At 44.1% G+C, this 23813-nt stretch overlaps 4 protein-coding genes across 4 annotated transcripts; 2 read left to right on the top strand and 2 right to left on the bottom strand.

Moving 5' to 3' along the window:
* The first annotated feature begins 410 nt into the window (after positions 1 to 410).
* SRSF9 (serine and arginine rich splicing factor 9) lies at positions 411 to 7028 on the top strand. Its single transcript, XM_090257606.1, has 4 exons — positions 411 to 727; positions 3042 to 3202; positions 4671 to 4843; positions 6533 to 7028. Exons 1-4 carry the CDS (start codon positions 540 to 542, stop codon positions 6674 to 6676), a joined length of 666 nt encoding a protein of 221 aa, XP_090113732.1. The 5' UTR covers positions 411 to 539; the 3' UTR covers positions 6677 to 7028.
* A 925-nt stretch (positions 7029 to 7953) lies between these two features.
* GATC (glutamyl-tRNA amidotransferase subunit C) lies at positions 7954 to 16151 on the bottom strand. Its single transcript, XM_090257609.1, has 4 exons — positions 16029 to 16151; positions 15766 to 15938; positions 10294 to 10397; positions 7954 to 8797 (listed from the first exon to the last, which is right to left on the bottom strand). Exons 1-4 carry the CDS (start codon positions 16107 to 16109, stop codon positions 8745 to 8747), a joined length of 411 nt encoding a protein of 136 aa, XP_090113735.1. The 5' UTR covers positions 16110 to 16151; the 3' UTR covers positions 7954 to 8744.
* Positions 15963 to 17926, top strand: TRIAP1 (TP53 regulated inhibitor of apoptosis 1). The gene is made up of 2 exons (XM_090257612.1): positions 15963 to 16349; positions 16945 to 17926. The coding sequence occupies exons 1-2, from the start codon at positions 16167 to 16169 to the stop codon at positions 17026 to 17028; spliced, it is 267 nt and encodes an 88-aa protein (XP_090113738.1). The 5' UTR covers positions 15963 to 16166; the 3' UTR covers positions 17029 to 17926.
* Positions 17927 to 19171: 1245 nt separating this feature from the next.
* COX6A1 (cytochrome c oxidase subunit 6A1) lies at positions 19172 to 21237 on the bottom strand. The gene is made up of 3 exons (XM_090257610.1): positions 21120 to 21237; positions 20833 to 20975; positions 19172 to 19449 (listed from the first exon to the last, which is right to left on the bottom strand). Exons 1-3 carry the CDS (start codon positions 21220 to 21222, stop codon positions 19366 to 19368), a joined length of 330 nt encoding a protein of 109 aa, XP_090113736.1. The 5' UTR covers positions 21223 to 21237; the 3' UTR covers positions 19172 to 19365.
* Between the last annotated feature and the right edge of the window lie 2576 nt (positions 21238 to 23813).

The following is a 23813-nucleotide window of genomic DNA, read 5'->3' as shown; positions in this document are numbered from 1 at the left end:
AACCCAGTCGTCCGGGACGGTCTCTGGTGCAGCTGGGTGGGCCTGCGGTCTGACTCCCCGCCCTCGGAGGCCCCGCACACTGAGTGACAGCCGGCGCGGCACACTCTGGGCACTACCCGCGTCACCTTAGTGAGTGCTCACAAACGTCTGTGAGGTAGGCAGCGCGACAGAGAGAAAACTGCCGCCTCGGGAGCCTGAGTCACTTGCCCAAGTCCACGCTGCTGGTGAGTGAATTGCCTTCGGGAACTAAATCCAAATAACTGGACTCCACGACCTCCCTTTTGGCGCCCGGAGGCTCGCTGGCACTTACGAAAATGCCAACGGCCTGCGCGCACGCGCAACCCTCGCAGCCGCGTCCCCTTTAAGAGAATTCCTTTCACCTCCTCCAACCCTTTCGCTTCCGCTCTGCGTTCCCACAATGCTGTGCAGTTAAGCACCTCCGAGCCCGCGGGGACGCTGCGGGGGAACCCCGGCTGAGGAGGCGGTGGCCAGCGGCGGCGACGTAGGCTGCGGCGGGCCCGCAGCGTCGGGCGGTGCGGATGTCGGGCTGGACGGACGAGCGCGGCGGCGAGGGCGACGGGCGCATCTACGTTGGGAACCTTCCTACAGACGTTCGCGAGAAGGACTTGGAGGACCTGTTCTACAAGTACGGCCGTATCCGCGAAATCGAGCTCAAGAACCGGCACGGCCTCGTGCCCTTTGCCTTCGTGCGTTTCGAGGACCCCCGGTGAGGCCCCGCTGCATTCACCCGCCCGCCGACCCTGGGCCCCGTCTTCCCCCCTCCTCTTCCCCCTCCTCCTCCTCCCCCTTCTCCTCCAGGCGCTCCCCTCCCCCCTCAGCGCAGACCCCCTCACGGCGCCCCCGGGTGGAGGCTCTGGCCTCCTCTTACCATAGTCTCCCGGCCGTGCCTTGCACCATCGTCACTTCCTCTATTTTTTTTTTTTTAGTTTACTTAAAAACACAAAAGCTGGGCCTTTGGGGGGACCAAACCCGCCTAAAGCGGCCTTAGGGATGGTACAGATGGCCATTCTCTTCCTCACAGCTAGAGAGAGGCACCTTGAAGGGGAAGCGAACCAGGGCCTTGGGGACCTTGGCCCTTGAATCAGCCGGAGGGGACTCGGCGAAGAGCAGCAGTGGCCGGTCGCCCCCCCTGTTTACCCTCCGCTCGCCCCCACTCGAACTCGCCGTCTAGGGAGACGCAGACTGCAGGGCCGTGGATGCCTTCGGAAGCCGTAAAGGGTTCTCTGATGGAACGGATCTCGGTCAGCGCGCGCCCCGCCCCGCAGGGCCAGGGCCTCGTCCTTCTGAAAGCACCGGGGATTTGGAAAAACTCCTAAAACTGGCCAGGGGCGGGGGCGGGGGGTGTCTCTGATTTCATTCCTCTCCTCTAATGAGGGAGGCGCTGTAAATGCCGAGGGACCCAAGGATTTGGAAGCTCTCTATCCCGCAGCCCGTTCAAAGGGGTCTTTGTGATTTTACGAACATTGTTGGCCAGGTGTGGAAAACACGAGGGAAAAACGGCGGCAGGTCGTGGTTCCAGAAGCCTCCCCCCTGTGCTGGCTACTCAGCACGGGGCAAATAGGAGCCCGATTTCTGTTGTCCTGCATTGTCTCCGGGGACGCTTGACCCCGTGTGTGCTCTGCAGGCTTCACTGTCAGGACTCCTGTAGGAGTCTTGTCTCTCTGGTCTGGGGGTCCGAGGCCAGGACAGCGTTTGAGGGTGGGGAGGCAGGAAGTACCCCGAGGCGTTGAAAATGGAACTAGGCGTTTTGTCACCCAAACTGGAGAAGGTTGCGCCTCTGTAAATTAGTTACGGATCCAGTGGGGGTTTGGGGCAGTCCCTATGTGTCTTGTCCCATGTTATGTATTATTGAGCATTTTCAACCTGCGAAGTAGGTATTGTTAATCACATTTTACAGATGAGGACACTGAGGATTTAGAGCTGGTAAAAGGGATCAGGGGAGGATTTGAACCCCCTGTTCTGCCCTTTTAGAATACAAACATACAATATGCTGCATTTGTCGTCTCTTCCTTCATTTCTTTAATAACAGAAAGGCTATAGTTTGATATCACTAGATGCCACGTTTCGATCAAAGCACTGCACACATTTACGTTATTAAATCCTAGCGGTAACCTTGTGAGAAAGACGTTAGTTACATTTAGAGATAGGAAAACTTGACTTACCCAGAGACAGCTACTAGTGAAGAGCAGAGGAAGGATTTGAACTCAAGTCAGTTCATATTCCAAGTCTGCTTTAAACTTAGCAGCTCTGCCTCTCTCCCACTGCATACAGCCAGGGTTCCAATGGATGTGGTCCTCCTCCTTGCTCTTAATCCTGTGACTAAAATCTTGATAAGTGAATGCCTGTGACAACCGAATGATGCCTTCATTAGTGTGCCTTCAGCTCTGCTTGTCCACCCAAGCCATTCTTTCTCACATCCAATACTGGAGAATCAACTGGCGTTTTTATGTCTCCTAGAGCCCTAGGAAAGACTAAAAGGAATTTTGTCTTTTTCAGTGAAATTGTACCCAGATAGTGGTTTTGACAACTTCTCCAAACCATACACTTGAGAGTCTTATAGTCTCACAGAACACTAAATTGCATATGTGTTCTGAGCCTTCCTTTTTAATAGGTTTTTCCTTCTGTAGACTTGATGTTACTAGGCCTTGTTGAAGAATATTGAAGGACTAATGTGTGGTATGTATTTTGAGAAAACTGCCCACCAGAGTTAGAGAAAAAACTTATTGGCAAAATAAGTCATCTGTTAATTGATTCCTTTTTATTTCTAAATTAATACTCCTATAAGTAGACTATTAACTTATTCATTATCATTTCATACCTAGAAAACCCCATATGTGACAGCTATAAAGTTAAATTCCAGTATCATGTAAGGTCTTCAGACCAAAGGAGTATTGCATCAGGATTCTGGTTTTGTTTTGTTTTTTTTTCTCTAGGTTTTCCTTTGGTACTTGTTACTCATGCCCTTCATAGGAAGTTTTTCAGCCTCCTGAGCAGCACTAATGCCAAACTTTTCTTTGCAGAGATGCTGAAGATGCCATATATGGAAGGAATGGTTATGATTATGGCCAGTGCCGGCTTCGTGTGGAGTTCCCCAGAACTTATGGAGGTCGCGGTGGGTGGCCCCGTGGTGGGAGGAATGGGCCTCCTACCAGAAGATCTGATTTCCGAGTTCTTGTTTCAGGTATGTTCATTTCAAAAACCCAAGGACATGATGAATGTAAAATACTTAGTACAGCCTGGCCTTCAAATGTTAGCTGTTGTTCCGTGCATGGCATACGTGGGGCTTTCTCTTCTGTAGCCTATGCACAGCGACAGTCTGAAGCCCTGCCCCGTCTTGCCAGTAAGGCAGGTAGTATTTTGCAGATGAAATTGCACTGGTAGTGCGGCCTTGTTATAACATAAACTTGCCTCTTACAAAGGAGTTTTCTAGTGTTGAAAGGAAAGATGGCAAACCCCTCCCCCCGCCCCAAGCTGGAATTCTAAAGATGTTTTCTTTTGGAATGTTCCATGGTATTGGCCTTGATAGAAAAGACATTCCAGGAGCCAGATTTAAAAACTTAACCGACCTTGGATCCTGGGAAAGGCCAGGTTTTGTGGTTTTGAACATGCGTAAAAAAAAGAAAAACAACTCGGTGAATTAGGGATTGTATTACAAAGTATAGAACAAAATGTCTGGTGTCGACAAGTGATGAAGTGATAAGCTCTGTGTTTCATGCATTTTCTGAAATAGTAACACGCCGGTAAAGAGCTGGGGACTTAACGCACAATTGGGTGTTTTAGGGCCCTGGTGGAGTGAAATGTCTTGAGGAGCCTGGCACCTTTTTAGATGTGAATATCACAGTCACCCCCACGGGTGCTTAAGAGTGTTACTGTCAGTATCTGCCTCTCTTGTAACCCTTCATAATTTTTTTAACCCCAGAACTCTAGTCACTCCTTCAGGATGTCATACGTGTTTTCTTTTCTCTCCATGCTGCTCTGAAATCCTGCTTAGAAAACTATTAGGAAATGGCTGCAGTCCTGAGCTGTGAACGGTAGACACAGCCTGTGAGAGCAGGAGCACATTTCCCTTTCATGACATCAGGTAGGGTCGTATGACTCCCGACTAGTTTTAGCATCTGAGCCTTACCTCTCTCCCCACTGTATTGGAGAATATTGGTGGTCTTTTAAGAGGTACTTTGTCTAGTTTGTCAGTTAACCACACCTGCAAAAAAACAAAGTTTAGATTTTTGTTTTGTTGTTATCTTCTGCTATACTTTGGTTATTTCATTGGATGGTTTCAAATTCCCATGTCTTGGGAACCTAGTCAGGCAAGAAATCATTGGTACTGATAAATTTCATATGGTAAAAAGAACTCAAAATCTTGAGAGTTTGGTATTAATTATGAAGGACAAAGAGAGGTTATGAATTCTCAAGTGATGCTAAACCTGTAATGAGATGGACTTCTTGCTATGTTGTTAAGGCTTATTCTGGAAGATTAGCCTAGGACTGGTTTCTTAAGGTGGTTTACTATACATACTTTAGTGCTCTTCTCTGGTTTTGTGTTCTTGTCAAGATTTGTGATTCGAGGACCCTAGGTATTGCTGGCTCTGAACAGGGCAGTTAACACAGCTGAAGGATGTGGCCTCTTCTCTTATGTTCTCCATGCCTAGGACTTCCTCCCTCAGGAAGCTGGCAGGACTTGAAGGATCACATGCGAGAAGCTGGGGACGTCTGTTATGCAGATGTACAGAAGGATGGAATGGGGATGGTTGAGTATCTCAGAAAAGAAGACATGGAATATGCCCTGCGTAAACTGGATGACACCAAATTCCGCTCTCATGAGGTGGGTCCCCACCTTCTATTGAAGAGCTTGTACACAATCCATTGCACCTGAAGCTGACCTAGCAGAAATAGCAACAGGCCATGCATTTGGCATTTGATGACCTCACAGTACCATTAAAGATCTAAAGAGTCAAGGAATTAATCATGACTAAGCCCTGCAAGGTCAGAGCAGAGAGAAGTCTGCAGTCATAGTGTTTAACCTGGAGAGAATACTCTGCAGTCTATCATAATGTGGTGAGCTATTGTGATAGCATCCCTCTCCTAACTGGCAGTGTCTCTCAGTGAACCCGAGTATCACGGCTGTCCCTCCTCTGGGTCTAGTCTGGGCTTTGCATGCCAACCTCATCATCTCAGCCCTTCTAGGTACTGCTATTGGGGTTGAGTTATGACTTCACTTTTCTTCCTCAAAGTAGTGCAGGATCCCTTTTGAAACGTGAACCACCTTGTTATTGTGGTTGATCACTTCACCCGTGGGGTTTAGTTCTTGATGTCTTCCTTTCAAGAAGGCAGCTGCTGCTTTGGGTATCTCGGTCTGATTTGGACAGTGACTATCCCTTTGGTACCATTGAGACTAGATACCGGACCACCAACTGGACATTGTTTTTTTTCTGGTTGTCCTGTCCTGACTTGCTATGGGGTTTAGGGATGTCTGCAGATATGAATATCTAGGCCCATTTCTTTTTCTAAGGGTTCATATAATTCCCTAATTTTATGGTTTGGAGGCTGTATGGCTTAACAAGGCTTTTGCCCAGACTAACCCTAGGACTTGCATTTGGAGCAGAAACAAAACAACACCTGGTCAGGTACACTGCAAAGCAGAGCCTCAGGGTAAATCCAGTTAGTGACTTCACCTGGGGGGTAAGCATCTGAAGTATTTCATTTTAGCATCCTTAGGTCTGAGAATGTTGGCTGCAGGCAGAGGGCCTGGAGAAAGGCCAGCCTAAACATGACTCCTGCTGCTTAGCTGAGCTACTCTCATCTCTGGTTACTCCATATGCAAAATAGTCACAATAATAGCACTGTCGTATAAGGCTTGCCAGGAAAATAAATCACGAAAATAGCTAGAGCATCTAGCCCAGCATCTGACACCTGGGAGATGCTGAATACAGGTTAACTGCTTCCATAGGCCCTTAGAAAGATGCATATGAGAAGGCAGGGGAGTGAACTAAACTGGGGGGCAGGGGGGGGCGGAGTAGGTTTAGAGTTGAGTATGTAAAACACAGATTTATAATTTCTTAATTATATTTTCCATACGAACAACTGTAAACCTACTTTTACCCTACCCTGTATATATTTTGACCTCTGAGATCATTTACAGTTCTTAGATTCTAGGGGTCAGTGGCAGTAATTCAGATATTGTAAAACATCGATCAGTTAGTTGACTTGCACATGTCCTGACCAGTGGCCGAATCTGCAAACTAGGCATGTGCCCTGACTGGGAATCGAACCAGCGGCCTTTCACATTGTGAAACTGCCCAACCAAGCCAGACCATTCAGAGCTGACAGCATTCTTGAAATGGGCTAGTAAGAGTACCTGCCTCATAGAATTGTGAAGGCTTGACGAGATAGCATTGTGCCAGGCAAACAGTGCTCAGTACTTACCTATTGTTGTTAAGCAGCTATGCTAGGTGTTGGTGTGCTTTATTATTCTGGGTCTTATTTTCCCCTTTACTTTTTGTTTGAATTTCAGGGTGAAACTTCCTACATCCGAGTTTATCCAGAGAGAAGTACCAGCTATGGCTATTCACGGTCTCGGTCTGGGTCAAGAGGCCGTGACTCTCCGTACCAAAGCAGGGGTTCCCCACACTACTTCTCTCCTTTCAGGCCCTACTGAAACAGGTGATGGGAACTTTTTCTTTATTTTTTAGGTGACCTGAGCTGCTTTGTGCTCAGAATTTACATTCCAGATTGATGATTTAGTGTCTTAGGAAATTTTTTTTTTTAATTTTTTTTTAAGGAAATAAAACTACATAATTTCTACCAGGACCATATTAGCAGTGAAACATTTTCAACTGCAGAAATTGTGGTTTTGGTTCAGAAACAACTTGTATATTTTCATCCCTGATTATGGGGGAAAAAAATCAGTGCTGTGTCTTTGTGGGTTGCTCTGCTATGAAGATAAGCAGTTACTGTGACTGAGTGGGCCCATTCTGTTTAGAAATATATTTTAAACATTTAGTAATTGACATGTGTGGTCGTCCTTGATTAAGTTAATAGATTTCACCAAACAGGCACATTGATTTTTAAAAATATACATCACTGAGTTGTAGTGACAACTTACACCCAGTTGGTAAGGAGCAGGAGTGGATAACTTTATTTAGGGATACAGTTAGTTGCTCCTATGGCGGTTTGAGAACTTCCATCCCAAGGGCAGGTTCAGGGTTCTCTTACAGTTCAAGACCAAGCTTGTAAGTTAAGCTGCTTTAAAAAAAGAAAGAAAAGGTGAGGATTGCAGATATGGCGGGGAATGGTAAGAGGAAAAAACAGACTTATAAATGGACGGCAGCATAAAGATCATTGGGAAATTCTTAGCCAAAGTCAACTTTGGCAGTTTGGTTAGAAAAGAAAAGATTTCTAAGTTCTGGTTCTATCACTTTTACTTCCAAATCTATCTCATTTATCCTTGCTACCAGCGTTTTCTTTCTTTCTTTCTTTTTTTTTTTTTGGTTTTTAATTACAATTTCCTTTCAGTATTATTTTGCATTGGTTTTGAGTGTGCAGCATAGTGGTTAAATAATCACATACTTTACAAAGTGTTCCCCCTGGTATTTCCAGTACCCATCTGGTACCATACATAGTTATTACAACATTCTTGACTATTCTCTATGCTATACTTTACATCCCCTATTTTGTAACTACCGATTAATACTTATTAATCCCTTCACCTTTTCACCCAGTCCCCAAACCACCCCCACCCCAACCACCAGTTCATTCTCTGTGTGAGCTATGTGAACTTAGAAAGAAGCAAACAAACGTGAAAAACACCCACCCACCCACACACACACACTATCTTGGATTCTGCTCAATTCAGTGATCATGGGGGTAGGGGTCTACTTTGTCCCAGGCTTAGGGCTATATTTAAAAAACAAAAACCATTTTATTGGCGTACGATTAACATGTAAACAACTTTAATGTATACAATTTAATGAGTTTGGGGTTAAGTATACTCACATGAAACCACCACCATCAAGGCCATAAACATATCTATCCCATATGTGGTAAGAACATTTAACATAAGATCTACCCTCAGCAAATTTTTATTACACAGTAAGTACTGTTAGCCATTCCAGGGCTACTTTTATAAGTTCTTTTCAGAAAGAGAAACTGTAGGTGTGGCTAATACTCCTTTTGCATATAATCACTCTGTAGGATGGTGGATGGTTCTAGGTCAGGAGTTCCAAAGTTGTAGTCTACTTTGAGCAATCTTCAGACTTTAGCAAAAAGTTAGCCCTCTGTTTGGAACAAAGTGGGGACCCAGGAACAAATTCAGGTGTGTTCAATAAAGATAAAATGTTGTTCAGGTCTACAGAAACAGCGATTAAAAAGGACAGCTCAGGTTGTCACATAGTGATCAGATGCAATGCCTAACATTGTAGAAAAATTCACTTAAGTGCAGTTGAGTACACAGTCTTTGTGGAGGACATAAAGGGGATGATGTCTTCCAAATTGAACACTTCCTTAGAAATCAGTGATACCGTTTACTTCCATTAGTGTCAGGAACTCATTGCCTTGTTTTGGCTCTTTCCCAGTTCTGTCTTCAGAAGAGTTAGTTACCAAAAAGTAAATACTTAACTATCAATTTTTTTCAGGTTACTGAAGGAAGTGGACATTTTAGTGTTCATAATAACAAAATACTATCGTGCTTCCATGTGTTCACAGGATACCCTTCCTGGGATAGCTACTCAGCTCTGTGAGAAGGGCTGTTGTTCATCCAGCTTTGGCAAAGAGATATTACCTGTTTGAAAACAGTAACAAAAAAGAATGTTATAGCTGAGCCTGCTGCCCAGCTGGCTCCACTGAGCTGACTTATTACTTGGTTTGTCATGGAAATAAGTAGCTACTATCCTGTTTTTCTCACTACGAGTATCTGAAAGAATCACAGTTATAAGTGGAACCTAATTAATGCGCTTTTCAGTAAGGAGTGGAGATGGGTTAATTAGTGCTCTCTATGCATATAGGAGTGGAAGGAAGACTGTGAACTCACTTTGTTCTAAGAAGCAAAGTCTGACACAAGGCTCCATTTCGAAAAAGCATGTGACCAATGGATATGTCTGCTGAAACAGTGACAGCCATCTGGCTCTGAGATAGATTATGAAATTTTATTTCTCTCCACAGTTAACTGAGGTGGTTTAGTGAATCAGGCATGGTTAAGAGCAGAGTTCACAATTTTTTTTAGTGTTCCTTCCCACCCTTGCTTCCACCAGAGCTTTCCTTTAACTGGTTGGCCTTGATCAAAGAGGTAACCCCTGAGCTAGAGTGGAGGGCTGATGTTTGTCTCTGGAGGCTGCTCAGAAAGATTCTCCTCTGAGGGGATCTCCTGAACTTGAAGTTGGCACTTGGAAGGCATCTACCTGAGTGCTTAGGCTAGTCCCATCCCCAAATATCTAGAAGTGTGCAGAAGATATGAGGAACCCACTTACCTACAGAGGAGATAAAAACAATTTAACCCACCTGAGGTTTTGGATTTTATTATTGGCCTAGAATTATTTTAAAGTTTACATTTAAAATAGTTGCAGTGAGGTTTAAAGTTGCAAACTGATGGCTCACAGGATGCATCTGGCTTGCAGGTATGTTCTCTTTGCATGGTTTTTTATTCTTTTAAATGTTGAATTAATTGCCAGTACTTAAAATTTGGGATGTACCACACAAAATGCCAGGTGCCCCTTCAGGAAGAAGTTGAACTCCAGATTTGCTACTGTACACCCTCCTCCCTGCCCCAGTTCTGTTTGTTCATTCTTGGTATTAACTGGCCCCTAGAGATGAGCATGATCCTTATACTGCCACATTAATGCCCCACCTATATGCACTTTATCCTTTTTAAGTTGTTAAATGTTTATTATTTCCAGTTTTACTGAAATATAATTGACATATAACATTGTATAAATTTAAGGTGTAAAACATAATGATCTGATATGTATATAGTGCCAATTATCACAGTAATATTTAATACCCATCATCTCACATAACATTGTTTTTCTTGTGAGAACTTTTAAGATTTCTCAGTAACTTTCAAATATACAATACAGTATTGTAAATTATAGCCATCATGTACATCACGTCCCTAGGACTTAACTTATAATGGGAAGTTTGCACCTTTTGATCGCTTCCACCTAATTCCCAGTTTATACTTTCCAGAGCACTTTAACATAGCAAATTTGGGCCTCACAGTTCCTACCATGTTCTTAGTTTACTGTGGGACAATTTTGTTAAACCACTTTGGGAAACACTTACCTGGGGGGGCCACAAAATACTCCTCCACAACTTGACGAGAGTTTTGTAGTAGTTCTTCAGCACAGTTGCCTTCTACCACATTGTCGGATCTCAAGTAAAGACATCTACAAAACCAGAAGCTTAAGGTTACCCTGTTGGAGAGCAGAACGTCTAAGGCATGGGTGGAGAGGGTCAAGAGTGGAAGAGCAAGGGAGCAGCATATCTTTGAGTTCTGGTCACTGCTCAAAGGTGGAGGATCTGTGGTCAACATTAGATCAAATTACAGTCTACAGTTTATAGATTCTCCCAAAAACCCAGTGTGGTAAGTGGTTATTCCTTGGGATTGATATATTTAAATATTTTTGTGTAATTACTAAGGGTAAGTTGCTTCTGGTGGAGATTGGTAATTAAAGGCAACTTAAACAGTATGTTAAATCTTAACAGGTAAGCGCAGCTTGCCGAGGGAGTAGAGGGACAGTAAAGAAAAGTACCCAGCATAAGTGGTGTCACTGCTAAAGGATGGGCAAAAAATAGCTGGATTGGGAGGGTGGGAAATGGACTTACTGGCAGGTAACTTGCTCAGGAGTGGCTGTAAGTGACTTAAGAGTCCAGGCTCCTCAGTGATAAAACTGGGATCTGACCCTGGTGCTCCTAAGACAAGTGCTTCTCCTACTGCAGCCACCTTTGTGGAGATAAAAAGTGCCTCCCCTTGCAAGACACCACAAACATAGTTCAGGAATCTCCCATATTCTGGCCTACTGGCTCCATTAAAGTATCCAGATGGCAAACTAGTGAAACCAAACAGGAGTTGAACATAGCTAAGCAGCTTTCTTACTGTTTCAAGGTTTAGAAGTGTGTGACAGGTCTGAGGGCTGAAAAAAGAGCAGTCTGCTCAGTCACTGATAGGGTAGCAGCCAAGCTATTTCTGCTTTGAGCCAGGCATAGACCTGGGGCTAACCCTAATGGGACAAAGGCGCAATGATGTGACATGGACATCTGGGCAAAGGCTGCTGCCTGGAAGGCTAAGTTGTAAGAAAGGACTAGATGGGTTGTTCTGTTTTTGTGGCACCCAGCCTAAGGCTAGACACAGTGAACACTCACAGTGTAACAAGTGGACAGCTGGAGTCCATTCCAGGATCTGGCACTGCCTTAACTGTGTGGTCTTGAACAAGTGTGATCTTTCCAGACTTAAGTTTCTTGCCAAAAAAGTGAAGGTTGCACTAGTGTGTTTTTGTTAGTCATACAAGGATTATGTGTTTATTTAAGAAAACTTGGAGAACAAAAATAAATATCCATAAAGGCGAACATTGGACTTTCTGGAGTTTATATTTCTGTTGGGCAGTTTAACAAAATGGATAAGAGCTTGGGCTCCTGAATACAGCTGAATTCAAACCCCAGTGATTGGTGTTTTTACCACAGCAACCTTTATATGGCATGTGTGCAAATTTAAAAGTTTTTTGAAAATTGATTTTAGAGAGGAAGCGGAGTGGGGGAGAAACAGCTATTTGTTTTTCCATTTATTGATGCATTCATTGGTTGATTCTTTTATGTGCCCTGACTGGGGATTGAACCCACAACCTTGGTGTATTGGAACAACACTAATCAAGGGAGCTACCCACAAGGGCCATGTGCAAATTACGTTTCCTCTCCACATATCAGCCTCCTTATTTGTAGAATGTTTCACAGAGTTGCTGGGAAGGTTAAGTAAAATGATGTTAAAAACATAATGATAATGTCAGTAAGAGGTGGGTGCTGACTAGCACCTGCTCCTTTCTAGGAAGAGTCCATACAACCCAAGTACACCTCAGTCCCCACTACTCATTCAGAGTATAACTGGCACTTAACTTGCCATAATCACACTTAACCTGCCTAGTCCCTACAGACCAGAGGGATGCTAACTGTTCTTGGGCGCTTGCAGATTTTAATGAAGACTCCTACTGACAACAGATTAAAAGCTACTGCTTCCCAACAGTTGACCCAATAACTGATTTATATACTCATTTGGTAATCAGGTTTCCTGTGTGACATTTCCAGAAAAACAAAGTTCATCCCTTGAAATATCACACATCTTCATTAAAGGCTACTGAACCCAGGGTCTATGATAGAATGGCACACCTCGCAGACCTTTCACTTGGCAAGTCGCTTAATTTTTCTTGACCTCGGAATCATGCATAAAACACCAAACATGAAATGATAAACTCTAGGTGTCTGTGAATCATTGACTTAATGTCTACCCTCACCTTGTCTCTTTCAGTACTAGTTGTACAAGAGAATTTAGCCCAGGAACTGTAGGACACCCTTTAAAATTTTTTTCTTTTATTCATTTTTAAAGGGGAAAAGAGGGAGAGGACCATTGATGTGTGGCTGCCTCTCCCATACCCCCAACTGGGGACCTGGCCCATGACCCAGGCATATACCCTGACTCGGAATTGAACTGGTGACCCTTTGGTTCGCAGGCCAGCAACTCAATCCATTGAACCACACCAGCCAGGCCAGACACCCATGTTGACAACTATGTATCTGGGCTACTAGGATTACTGTTCTTGGAAAAATTGAAAAGTGTCACTTGGTTCTTTCTGTGTTCTGGTTCAGATGAAAAATCCTGATTGAGAAAGGCTTCAACTTTGGACTAGAAACCCCTGCCCTTTAAAGCTCAGAGACAGATATTTAAACCAGTAACTGTGGGAAATGCAAATACAATAAAAAGCATTTAATTTAATGTAAAGTAGGACAGCAGCATGGAGGAAAGAAATGTGGCTCTGCTGGCCCTTGGGGTGACAAGACAGCTCTGCTGTAGTTTCTGCCCTTCCCTGGTATCAGGCTGCCTGGAGTCATTTCTCTGGACACCACCTTATTTCCATCATGTACGAGCCTTTTCCCTCTGTCCTATTTTTTCTAGTTTGATGCTAATCATTTTGACTAGGAGTTTTTGGTTCAAATAAGGCTCTGAGGGACATCTTAAGCATTGAAGTATTCGGCTGCAATCATCGGAGTCAAGTCTCTGGATTTGAGATGAAAAAGGATTACGTTTCCAGGGATTGACTTTAGATGACATCTAAAGCAGTGAGGCTCTGAGTTCCAAACCCTGTGAAACTTCGAGACATCGTACATAACTTTTGTGAACCTCGGTTTCTTCATCTATAAACAGATACTAGGGTTTCCCTTCCAGGGTTGTATGTGATAACTGAGCTAATGCATACAGTATAAATATTAGTGCCTTGCACATAGCATGCTAATGCTTTTTAGTTCAAACCAAATGGTAGGCAGTATGTTCAAAATATGAAAGTCCTACCAATGTCACATCTCTAAAACGGGATCATTACACCAAACTGGTTTCCAAATTTATGGCAACATTGCATATCACTGAATACCAAGTCACTGTTCGGGATACCAGACCCAAATCCTCTTCATCTTTTCCACAAACACTTCTCTAAGTAATAGTTGCATTTCTTTAGTTGCCCTCTAGATGACTTGGGAAATTCTGACTCCCGGTTGTGTTTCTATTCCCTACTTTCCCAAAAATGTTAATAAAGAACAGCCAACAAACATTTACTCAGTGCTCAGTGCTAGATACTGAGAACGTGATGAACAAAAACAAACATGCTCCCTGGAAGCTGGATGAACAGGAGTAGAAAGGCTGAGAATCTAGTATCACTCAAATAGGTGTATGAAATACATGTTAAATTCCAGCATTATTGAAAATCATGAGAGTGCCACAGGTCCTGAGGAGGTGGCAGTTGAAATCTGAAGAAAGAAAAGGCAAAAAACAGGAGGGTGGGTAAAGGCAAGGGCCGTAAAGATGAAAAAAGAATGGAGAGCTAGAGGAATTGAAAGTGACCACATTGTCTCAGAGAGGTAGGCAGGGCCTAGGTTAAATGATGCATGCCCTGCCTACTGAGGTGAAGCTTTTGTCTTTATGCTAAAGCCACCTAAAAAGGGTTTGGGTAGGAGAATGACATAGATTTCTGTTTTGAAACGCTGTGTGTCAAAATACAAAATAGAGAAAAGCTTTGAAGGAATTGAAAGACGAGGTCAGAAGAACAGGTAGTGAGCAAGCAATTTACACAAAGGTTATGGTTACAGATAGGTCTGGCTGTCCCTATTGGTGCTGATTAATGGCACTAATCTTTGTTGTTCCCACCTGTACTGGTTTATTTTTTTAATTCCATCAGGCAAAGTCTAGGACAGAGTTGTAGATTACTCCTATTTTTATGAGCTACATACCTACCCTAACTAAAACGCTGCAGTGCCAAACAAGTCTGCTTTTCAGAAAAGAGCATTTTCTTTGAAAAAATGTATTAAGATTAGGCAACAATTAATTGGTAGAGGTGGGTAGAGGGTGTGCCTTTTTAGCCAAGCTAGTTTGTGAAAGACCCCACGCCTCCCTATTGCATTACACTACACTTCATTACTTGAGTTATTACTCTGCCCCTTAAGCATGTGTATTTTGGCCCTTGGTATAAAATGAAAAGTTAAAACTTCCCTCTGTATTCCCATTTTCCTTGAAACTAACGGTTAACAGATTCTTGAATGCCTTTTCAGGGGACAAAAGAAAACAATGCATACACCAGAATATGTAAAATAGATTACACATAAAGCATCAATAACACTGTACACAATGTTCTGAACTCTGTCTTTTTTAAAAAAAATCTTAGTGACCTTTCCATATCAGCATATACAGTTGTTTCATTATTTTTAACAACTGCTGAATAGTCCACTGTATTGTATGAGATGATGGTTTTAGCCATGAAGGACATTTAGATTGTTTCTGGGTTTTTGTTTGTTTTTTTACTATGAACAGATTTGCATACCCTGGACACTTTGAGCACATATCTTGATGCACTTTCACAGATCTTTCCATAAGGAACCAGCAGGTCAGAAAATATGTACGTTAAAAATTTTGAAAAATAAAAATTTGAGACAGGAATCCAACAGTAAGCAAGTCAGACATTGAGTCATTCTAATAACAAGAGACACAACAAATCAGCAAAAATAAGAAAAATATCTTAAGAAAACCCAGTAGGCTAAGAAAGGGGAAGAAGGGATTTGGAGTGGTCAGAAAACGCCCTTCAGGAGATAAACTAAGACCTGCCAAGAAAGAATAGCGAGCGCAAAGATCCTAGAGGAGGAACTGACTTGGCATATTGGAGAGAGAGTTATGAAGCTAATGTGGCTGGACTGAGAAACGTAGTATGTCCGAATGGAAGGCAGGGGCTCCGCATGTGAAGTACAGCCTCGAGGATGATGATAAGCATTTGGAAGTTTGTTCCAAGTTACACTGGGAGCCTTGAGGAATTCAAACGACGGCAATAGGACACATAAGGAACAAGGAGAAGAGTGAAGCCTCTGACCCGCGGGGTGGTCATGGACAAGTTCCTGCATCTCCCCCAAGGGTTTTTCTCCCTCTGTGAAACGAGACACTACTCGCTGCCACAAATGGCTGCAAAGGCGCCGCAGGCAAGACTGTGCCGGGGGCTGCAGCCGCGAGTTTACCTGTCCTCCAGTACCGACTCCATGGGCTCCACCCCGTCCGTGTCCACTGCGCGGAGCCGGTCGGCAAAGGCGATGGCTGTCTCCAGCCGTGCCACGGCCTCTTGGCTGCCGAAGTCCACAAGCGCTAGCCGCTCCAGGTGCTCGATCACTTCGGCGGTGATTCGCCCACTTCCCTGGGGGTGGGGGGCGGGTGAAGGCGGCCTGCTTCGCCTCCCGATCTACTTCCCCACCCGTGCAGATGCCCCCCACCTCCCGGCCTTTACCTGAGGATCTGCCTTGGAAGCGAAGCCCCGGCGCCGGACCACCCCGGCCCGAAGGACCAGCCGCACAGCCTGCGCCCACATTCCTCCTCTACTCGGCCCCCGTACCGTGCGCTACGTAACCGAGCGACAGGCCTAAGAATGATGACATCAGTGTGCGCCGCCACTGTCGCCGCCATGAACAGCGTAGGGGAGGGATGCACTGACATGAAGCGCGAGTATGACCAGTGCTTTAATCGCTGGTTTGCCGAGAAGTTCCTCAAGGGGGACACCTCCGGGGACCCGTGCACCGAGCTCTTCAAGCGCTACCAGCAGTGTGTTCAGGTGAGCTACAGCCCTCATCCCTACCCCCGACCCCGCGCTCTCGGCCGTATCACCGGCCTCACGCCGCCCTATCTTGCGGGGGTTGGGACCGGGAGGGTGGAGAAAAGCCTTGTCAGTGAGGCCAGTGGCACTTCTCTCTCCTGCCGTCACCACCAAGGCTGCCTGGTATCTCTCTCGATGACAAAGTTAAATTTTTTGTAATGCTTTACTTTTCAGGAGCATAAGAACATTCTTTGGTTCACTTGGTGTTCATCTTAAACTTGCAGAATAGACATAGTTCTTCGTATTTGAAAAATGGAACACTCTCGCCACAAACAGGAAGTGATTAAGCCAAGTTCACTACAATCAAGGCAACTTGATTTTTGCAGTGGTGCACTTTTCCACTGTTGTTCCGGGGCAAGGCTGAGTGTTAGGCTCTCTCTCACCTGTTAGGCATTACAATTTTATTTGTTATGCCTTCGTGGGCCTGTTTTCTCTCCTACCGTCCCTACCTACAGTTGTTGCTGTCTTGATCGTATTTGCATACGGGAAGTGAAGCTTGCTCAAAGCCAGTAAGCTTTATATTGACCTTTACAATGTTTTCTCCTCCCATCAGAAAGCAATAAAGGAGAAGGAGATTCCCATTGAAGGACTGGAGTTCATGGGCCATGGTAGAGAAAAGCCTGAAAGCTCTTCTTGACCTTGACAGTCACCTTCAAAATGGACTCCTCAAATCAGGAAATTGAGCACTCTGGATTGTGTCAATTAAGGAAGGCTGTGAAGATAGCCATCAATTTAATGAGGAATTTGTGGAGGGGGGGGATTTCCCTCCTAGATGTTTTCCTCTCACTTGTAAGATGAAGAACCATTACTTTTTACTTTGGGATAATTTCTCAGTTGCGCTGGCATCTTGCAGGAACTCGCTGTGCTAAAATGGTTTTGGGGGGATTGTGGTTGCAATACTTCATCTGGAATCAGCTTTAAATATACCCTGTATGTAAATACTGATAAACTTGTCAGGATGACCGTAGTTGCCTGACCTCTTGAGTTATGCTTCAAAGGACATTACGTATACTGTACTGGGGTCATTGTTCATGGAAATAATTGGTTAGGACCTCTTTTCTCTTGGGGAGCTAATTCTCTGAAAAGGGAACCCAGCACAACAGTTTCAATCAATGGCTTGGGAGCACTTTTATTTTTATATAGTAACTTAACTGTTAAGATTGCTGGTGGAGTGGGTTAGCCAAGAGGAAGCCTTTAACAGTTCCTTGTGTTAACAAGAGGTGTCAGATTTCAGATTAAGACATGAAAGCTTCAAGAATGTTCCCCTGAACACCATTTCAGAGCTCCTAGTGTAATTCAGTCATTAAGATCCTTGACGTATGCTATGGAGAAAATCCTAAATTACAAAGATTTGCCGTTGCCAACTTTAAGTCAATGAATTAATTCAGTCAACCTGTATATCATGAAAATGCCAAAATGCTGTATCCGGTTAAACAGGAGGAGAAAGTTTGCTTTATTTGCCTTGTTTACCCACTCTGACCTGTACTGTTTGTAATCACAAAGATGAAATAAATTGTAACATTTAGTTTCTTTCATTATTTGCCCCTTGTAACTTGGTGCACTTTATAAAATAGCTATTACCCCGTTACATATCCCATATATACACTGGGGGGGAGTTTTGTTTTATAATTTAAAGGTGAGGAAAGTTACCATTCATCTAAGCTAGGTGGTATGGCATAACAATTAGAAACCTCACTGACTTCTAAACAGTAGGCTACACAAATATCTTGAAATGTTTATATGATGATACAAAAAGGAGCAGGTGAGCACTGGCATACTTTAGAATGTCTTGTAGCTCCCACAACTATTTATCTTGATTAATTTGATTCAATAGTATGAAACTTGATTTTACAGAAAGCCTAAATTGTTCTTTACTATTTCATATTTAATGTAACCAATTCCTAATGTCATTTCAAAACATTCTGCATTTATATTGTGACTGTTTAAGGTCCATTCTACAAGGATTATAAGAGATTATCTGGAACCCAGCTGAGGGAGGCCAGACAGCAAGCTGAAAATAAATACATCTGTCCTGAACTCAGACTGGCCACAAGCAGAGCAGCTCTACAGGGAAACACAGGCTGTGGTTAGATCACAACATGGCCAAAATAACAGGGATTCTTTTTTCTTGACTGTAAATGGTTTTCACGCCCTATGTTTCTATGTGTCTCGCTTTTGCGCAGTATCAGTTTTCTGTATGTGCTAATACCAAAACCTTATAGTTTCTTGAGTCTTACCACAAAACTGTCTGGTTGAGCATTGAGAATAAAATCAGCTCCAAGCCAACCAAGTTCTTTCATTGTAATTGCTACTTAAGAGAATAATTTTCTTTTATTGTTCCTCACACTATTTTGACTTCATCCTCTAGCTATCTCAGCTACTTCAAAGATACTGCCGATATTTCGCCAACTGTATTTGACCCTTCTGACCTCCAAGGTGAGAAAATGATCTGACTGTTGGGAGTATTCTGTAGCAAATGCTGACCAACTGGGATAGGAGAAAGCTGAGATACAGAGGAAGCACTTCCTCTCAAGAATCACAGGCACCTCTTTTAAATGAAACTGCTGGCCACTTAACATCTGTTAGGACCCAATCTTGATAATTGAGCTCCACTCCCTTTGCTTTATATACCCAGGAACAAGAAACCTAGGACAGGCCCTGTTATTCAGAGACATGAATGGACTTGAAAACTAAACAGCAGCCACAGACCTTCACTGCAGAAACAAAAAATGTTAATGCTAATTTCTAAGGGAAAAACACGAAAGAATGCAACTCTGAGCTCATGACCAATCTAATTTATTTAAGCCATCTCCTGCTATTATATTAGCAGAGAGACGGAAGATTAGTATACTCCAATCATTCAGTGGTAGGAAAGAAGGTCAGCTTAAGGTCCCATACACTTTTCTGGTCCGTGTGCAGAGTAATGGTCCCAACCAGTGCTGTGGTCCCCACGGGGTAGTGGTCCAGGTTCTCTTTATTCATCTTCATAGCCGGTTGGAAGTGGATTCACATGAGCATTATGAAACAGAGTATGGTTACCATCTCCCCAGGGAAAGGGCTGTGGAGTGAAGATGTCAATTAGGACATTCCAGAAAATAGTTCAGAGACAACACTGCCATGAACCACTTAAAACAGACAGGGTATATGACAGATAACACATAAAACAAAATGGAAGTTAGTTTTTTAAAATACTGGCATATTTCAGCCTTACCATAATTTAAGGGAGCTCTTACAACTTCCAAGAGAGCCCTTAAAGTAGATAATAGGAAAAGCAAACTCAAAGTTTGTTTCCGTAAGCCTCTCCCTGGTAACTGGTATGTCAGTGCTGTGTTTATGAAAAGTGTAATTCTCAGTTCACCTGTATGAGAAGGGCAGAGGTGGATATTGGGGAGAAGATACTCACATGCTACCTTTGAAAAGCATTGTTCTTGGGCAATAGTTTCCGACTCAGTATGATTTTGCCCCTCCAGGAACACTGGTCAATACCTGGAGGTATCTGGAGCAGGGTGGAATACTATAGGCATCTATCAAGGATGCTGCTACACATGCTACAACTGAAGGAATACAATAACCTGTCCCCACAAGAATTATCCAGCTACAAATGTCAAGAGTACTGAGGTTGAGAAACCTTGCTTTATGGCTTCTAATGCTACTATACAAGGGTGGGAGTGGGGTTCAAAGACTCAAGTTCTTTTCTGAGTCTAATAATCTAGCCTATGCCCTGGCTGGTGTGACTCAGTGGACTGAGCACCAGCCTGTGGACTGAAAGGTCGCCAGTTCAATTCCCAGTCAGGGCACGTGCCTGGGTTGCGAGCCGGGTCCTCGGTTGGAGGCAGCCAATCCATCTCTCGCACATCATTTCTCTCCCTCTCTTTCTCCCTCTCCCTTCTCTAAAAATAAAAATATATTAAAAAAAAAATCTAGCCTAAGTTTCTATGAGGCCAGTCCCACCTGAACTAAGTGATGTAATAGTTATTAAGAACCAGAAGAGGCTCTTGTTAAGAATACAGCAAACAATGGAAAACAAATGTTATTGTAACTACAACAGCCAAAGGCTGCCAGGTGCCTAGGTCCTAGGAAGGTGAACCACATTTGACTTTGCCACTCTAAGACAGTTTCCCAAACCTCCAAGTTTTATACAACCAACAACTGATTTAGAACAGTATCAGAAGGCAGACGATGGTATGAATCAAAAAAGGAAAACTGAAGGGCACTTGTACGACTAGGAAGAAGAAACTGAGAAGTGACAGACATTCCCAGCCCACACCCCCCGCCCCAGTCTCAGGTTCCGTTCCGTAAAACCGGAGGAAATAAAAACTGGTTATTATTAAATGAGAAATTGTACACGCCCGGAATCCACGCTTGTAGAGAATTAAGAACTTGGGCGAGAGCATTTGGAATGGAAGGAGAATGGACACTCCAAGAGAATGCGAGGACGTACCTTGGACCTGATGCGGAGATGCGAGTAGGGAACGAACTCAGGTCTCTCGTGCTCTCCGTGGTGCGACTTCAGAAAGACGTTCAGCATGCTCACACCCACCCCGGGGAGCGCAACGAAGTAGGTCAGGGCCTTCCACATGCGAGCTGCAGAGGAGCAAGACGGCTCAGGCCTGCGGTGGGGCCTGCCCGGGTCTCCCCGCCTCCCCCTTAGCGTCGTCAAGGTCACAGTCCCGCGCCGCCTCGCTGCAGCTGGCCTGAGGCCCGTTCCCCCGACCAAAGCCCCAGTACCTGAGCCCTCCTCGCCGTGGGCACCACTCGACATAGGCCGCGCCAGCTGTGGCCGGAACCGACCTACCAGCCCAGGCAACCAAGAACCAGCCGCCCCTGCCATTTCTGACGAGGAATTCCGCAACACCGGAAGCGGAAGCAGGAGGCGGTGTTGTGGAGGCGGGACTTCAACCTCAAGGGAAGTTGCTATTGGGCGGTGCCTTTTAACCCGAGGAGTTTGCGCACTCTCCTCCCCGCAGATCGAGTTGTCAAAAAACTCGGAACCTCGGAGCCGAAGGGAGCGTGCGTCCTGCACCTCCTGTGTGCAACTGCTCTCTCCCTACCGTCCCCACCCTGGTGAAGCTAAATGCAAAAGAAAGGCTTACAGAGGGCACGCTGGCAATCGTGATTGTTCCGTTTGTTGGAGTCCGTGGACAGCAGCAAGCACCTATTTAAAATGCCGGTCCCCGCCTCCCCATCCTCTGACCCTGCGTTTTTTTTCAAGGCACCTGACAAAATCGTCATCATCATTATTATTCTGCCTGTCTTCCTTGATAGCATATAAACTCTGATGCCAAGAGTTTGCCCCACTGCCGCATTCCCAGACTCTGGAATGGTGCCTGGAACGTAGCAGGTGCTCAACAAAATTTGCTGAATGGATGAATACCAACGGGAAACAAAAATTGACGTCCGCCTCTCCTCCATTTCTTCCTTCCTTTTTTCTTCCTCCTACTCATCTGAAAAGTTTAAGAATACATACATATGGTAAAAGTAAAATTTTTGATCATAGGCACCTTTAAGAATATAATGAAAGCTAGGAACCCTTTCTCCCCCAAACACGCCTGCTCCTAAGGACATACTGTTTAGCAGACAATGTGGGTGAAGAAGGTACCATAAAGTACATCTGGAGATTTCCTAAAGAGTCCTTGTGCCCCAGGTCAAGAACCCCTGAGTAGGGAAACAAACAGGGACACTGGTGTGGGAAGACTGGGTTCACGTCTTGTTTTCTTCCCTTACAGTCTGTGTAACCTTGGGTAAGTTAGATAAAAACGAGTATTTTAAGGTCACGCGTTTTATGAAGACAAAAATTTAGGACCATATTGCTAGAGCTTCACAATCTGATCGAGCGTTAGATCTTTCTCTGAGTAGCCTGGGTTTTTGCATGTTATGGTGTAATCAGGGTCGTCAAATCCCTATGAGGCTTCAAACGCAGCCAGAGGGTGTATGAGGTGAGGTCCCACACTGTGGCCATGGAAAGGGTCCAAACCCGGGCATCATGAAATCCTGAGTCAGATCTCTCGTCTGCCACCTGCTGTTTCCTCTTCTCTAAAATGGGAATGTAACACTCCTTTTTATCTCACAAATATTTATTTTCCAAGAAATATTTATTAAAACTCAGCTTTACCTTGGGAAGTTGTTCAACCTCCATCTATAATAATGAACTTTCACTTGATAAATATTAACTAATGTTCCCACTGTGTTCCAGGCATGTGCAGTAGTACACAAGGGCTTTAAGCTCTCGCTCGTGTGAGGTTTGTGGAGAAAAAGGGTCCCTCATTCACCGTTGGTGGGAATGTAAACTGGGGCAGCCACTATGGGAAACAGTATGGAGGTTCCTCAGAAAATTAAGAATAGAGTAACTATATGACCCAGCAGTCCCTCTTCTGGGTATCTACCCCCCCCAAAATGAAAATATTTATTTGCAAGGATATATGCACTCTACATTCACTGAGGCATTATTCATGGTGGCCAAGACACGGAAACAACTGAAGTATTTTTTGATAGATGACTGAATAAAGGAGATGTGGTACATACATACAAAGGATAAAATACTGACATTTGTGAAAGCATGGATGGATTTTGAGAACATCATGCTAAGGGGAAAAGTCAAGAACCATATGATTTTGCTCACATGTGGACTATAAAATGAAAAGCAACAAATGAACAAACAACAAACAAACCAAGAACTCATAGACACAGACAACGGTATGGTGGTTACCAGAGGAGAAGGGGACCGGGAGGAGGTAGAAGAGGGTAAGGGGGTCAAATATGTGGTAACAGAAGATTTAACTCTGTGTGGTGAATACACATGCAATACAGGTGATGTATTATAGAATTGTACACTTGAAACCTATATAATTTTATCAAGCAATGTCACCCCGATAAATTAAAAAAGTAATCTCTAAGAAAAAAAGTCCTCTCTCATGCAGCTTACATACAAGTGGTAGAGGCAGGATTAAAAGAAAAATGCTCCATGCCTGGAATGTGTTAAAAATTCAACAAGTGCCCATTTTCTCATAAGGCTTTCTTATGCCGTGCGGGTTGATAGTGCTAAGTAAAGAGTCTGTCTAGCGTGCTGGGCACAGAGCACCTGCTCAGGCGTCATGCCTGTGGTGCTATTGCCAGGTATGCTCAACATTTGCAAAGCCTTGGGTCACTGAGTTTAGAAAACACAGGAAACCAAAATCACCGATACAAAGAATAACTAATATTTATTGAGCACTTATTTTGCGCCCAAATTGTCTTCCCCACTTCAGTAAATGGCCACTCCATTCCTCAAGTTAAACCCTACAGAGTCATCTTTGACTTTCTTTCTCTCTTCTCTTTTCTCTCCTCTAATCTTCTCTTCTCTCTCTCACGTATACACACCCACACATTACAATCTGTCTACAAATCCTGGCAGCTCTTCCTTCAGACATCTAGAATTTAACCATT

This window comes from Furipterus horrens, unplaced genomic scaffold, assembly GCF_987537825.1.
Source record: "Furipterus horrens unplaced genomic scaffold, mFurHor1.1.pri manual_scaffold_11, whole genome shotgun sequence".
Taxonomy (NCBI): domain Eukaryota; kingdom Metazoa; phylum Chordata; class Mammalia; order Chiroptera; family Furipteridae; genus Furipterus; species Furipterus horrens.
Note: the sequence above shows the minus strand (reverse complement) of the source record. Positions and strands in the feature narration are given on the sequence as shown.

Excerpts from the sequence above, each read along its gene's own strand:
- GATC (XM_090257609.1), bottom strand. The coding sequence starts at position 16,109 with ATGTGGGCGCAGGCTGTGCGGCTGGTCCTTCGGGCCGGGGTGGTCCGG. Across the intron at positions 15,939-16,028 it reads CTTCCAAGGCAGATCCTCAG|GGAAGTGGGCGAATCACCGC; the intron begins GTAAAGGCCGGG and ends CCCCACCCCCAG. Across the intron at positions 10,398-15,765 it reads GAGTCGGTACTGGAGGACAG|ATGTCTTTACTTGAGATCCG; the intron begins GTAAACTCGCGG and ends CTGGTTTTGTAG.
- COX6A1 (XM_090257610.1), bottom strand. The coding sequence starts at position 21,222 with ATGGCAGGGGCGGCTGGTTCTTGGTTGCCTGGGCTGGTAGGTCGGTTC. Across the intron at positions 20,976-21,119 it reads CCACGGCGAGGAGGGCTCAG|CTCGCATGTGGAAGGCCCTG; the intron begins GTACTGGGGCTT and ends GCTCCTCTGCAG. Across the intron at positions 19,450-20,832 it reads ATCTCCGCATCAGGTCCAAG|CCCTTTCCCTGGGGAGATGG; the intron begins GTACGTCCTCGC and ends TTCACTCCACAG.
- SRSF9 (XM_090257606.1), top strand. The coding sequence starts at position 540 with ATGTCGGGCTGGACGGACGAGCGCGGCGGCGAGGGCGACGGGCGCATC. Across the intron at positions 3,203-4,670 it reads TTTCCGAGTTCTTGTTTCAG|GACTTCCTCCCTCAGGAAGC; the intron begins GTATGTTCATTT and ends CTCCATGCCTAG. Across the intron at positions 4,844-6,532 it reads CCAAATTCCGCTCTCATGAG|GGTGAAACTTCCTACATCCG; the intron begins GTGGGTCCCCAC and ends TTTGAATTTCAG.
- TRIAP1 (XM_090257612.1), top strand. The coding sequence starts at position 16,167 with ATGATGACATCAGTGTGCGCCGCCACTGTCGCCGCCATGAACAGCGTA. Across the intron at positions 16,350-16,944 it reads GCTACCAGCAGTGTGTTCAG|AAAGCAATAAAGGAGAAGGA; the intron begins GTGAGCTACAGC and ends TCCTCCCATCAG.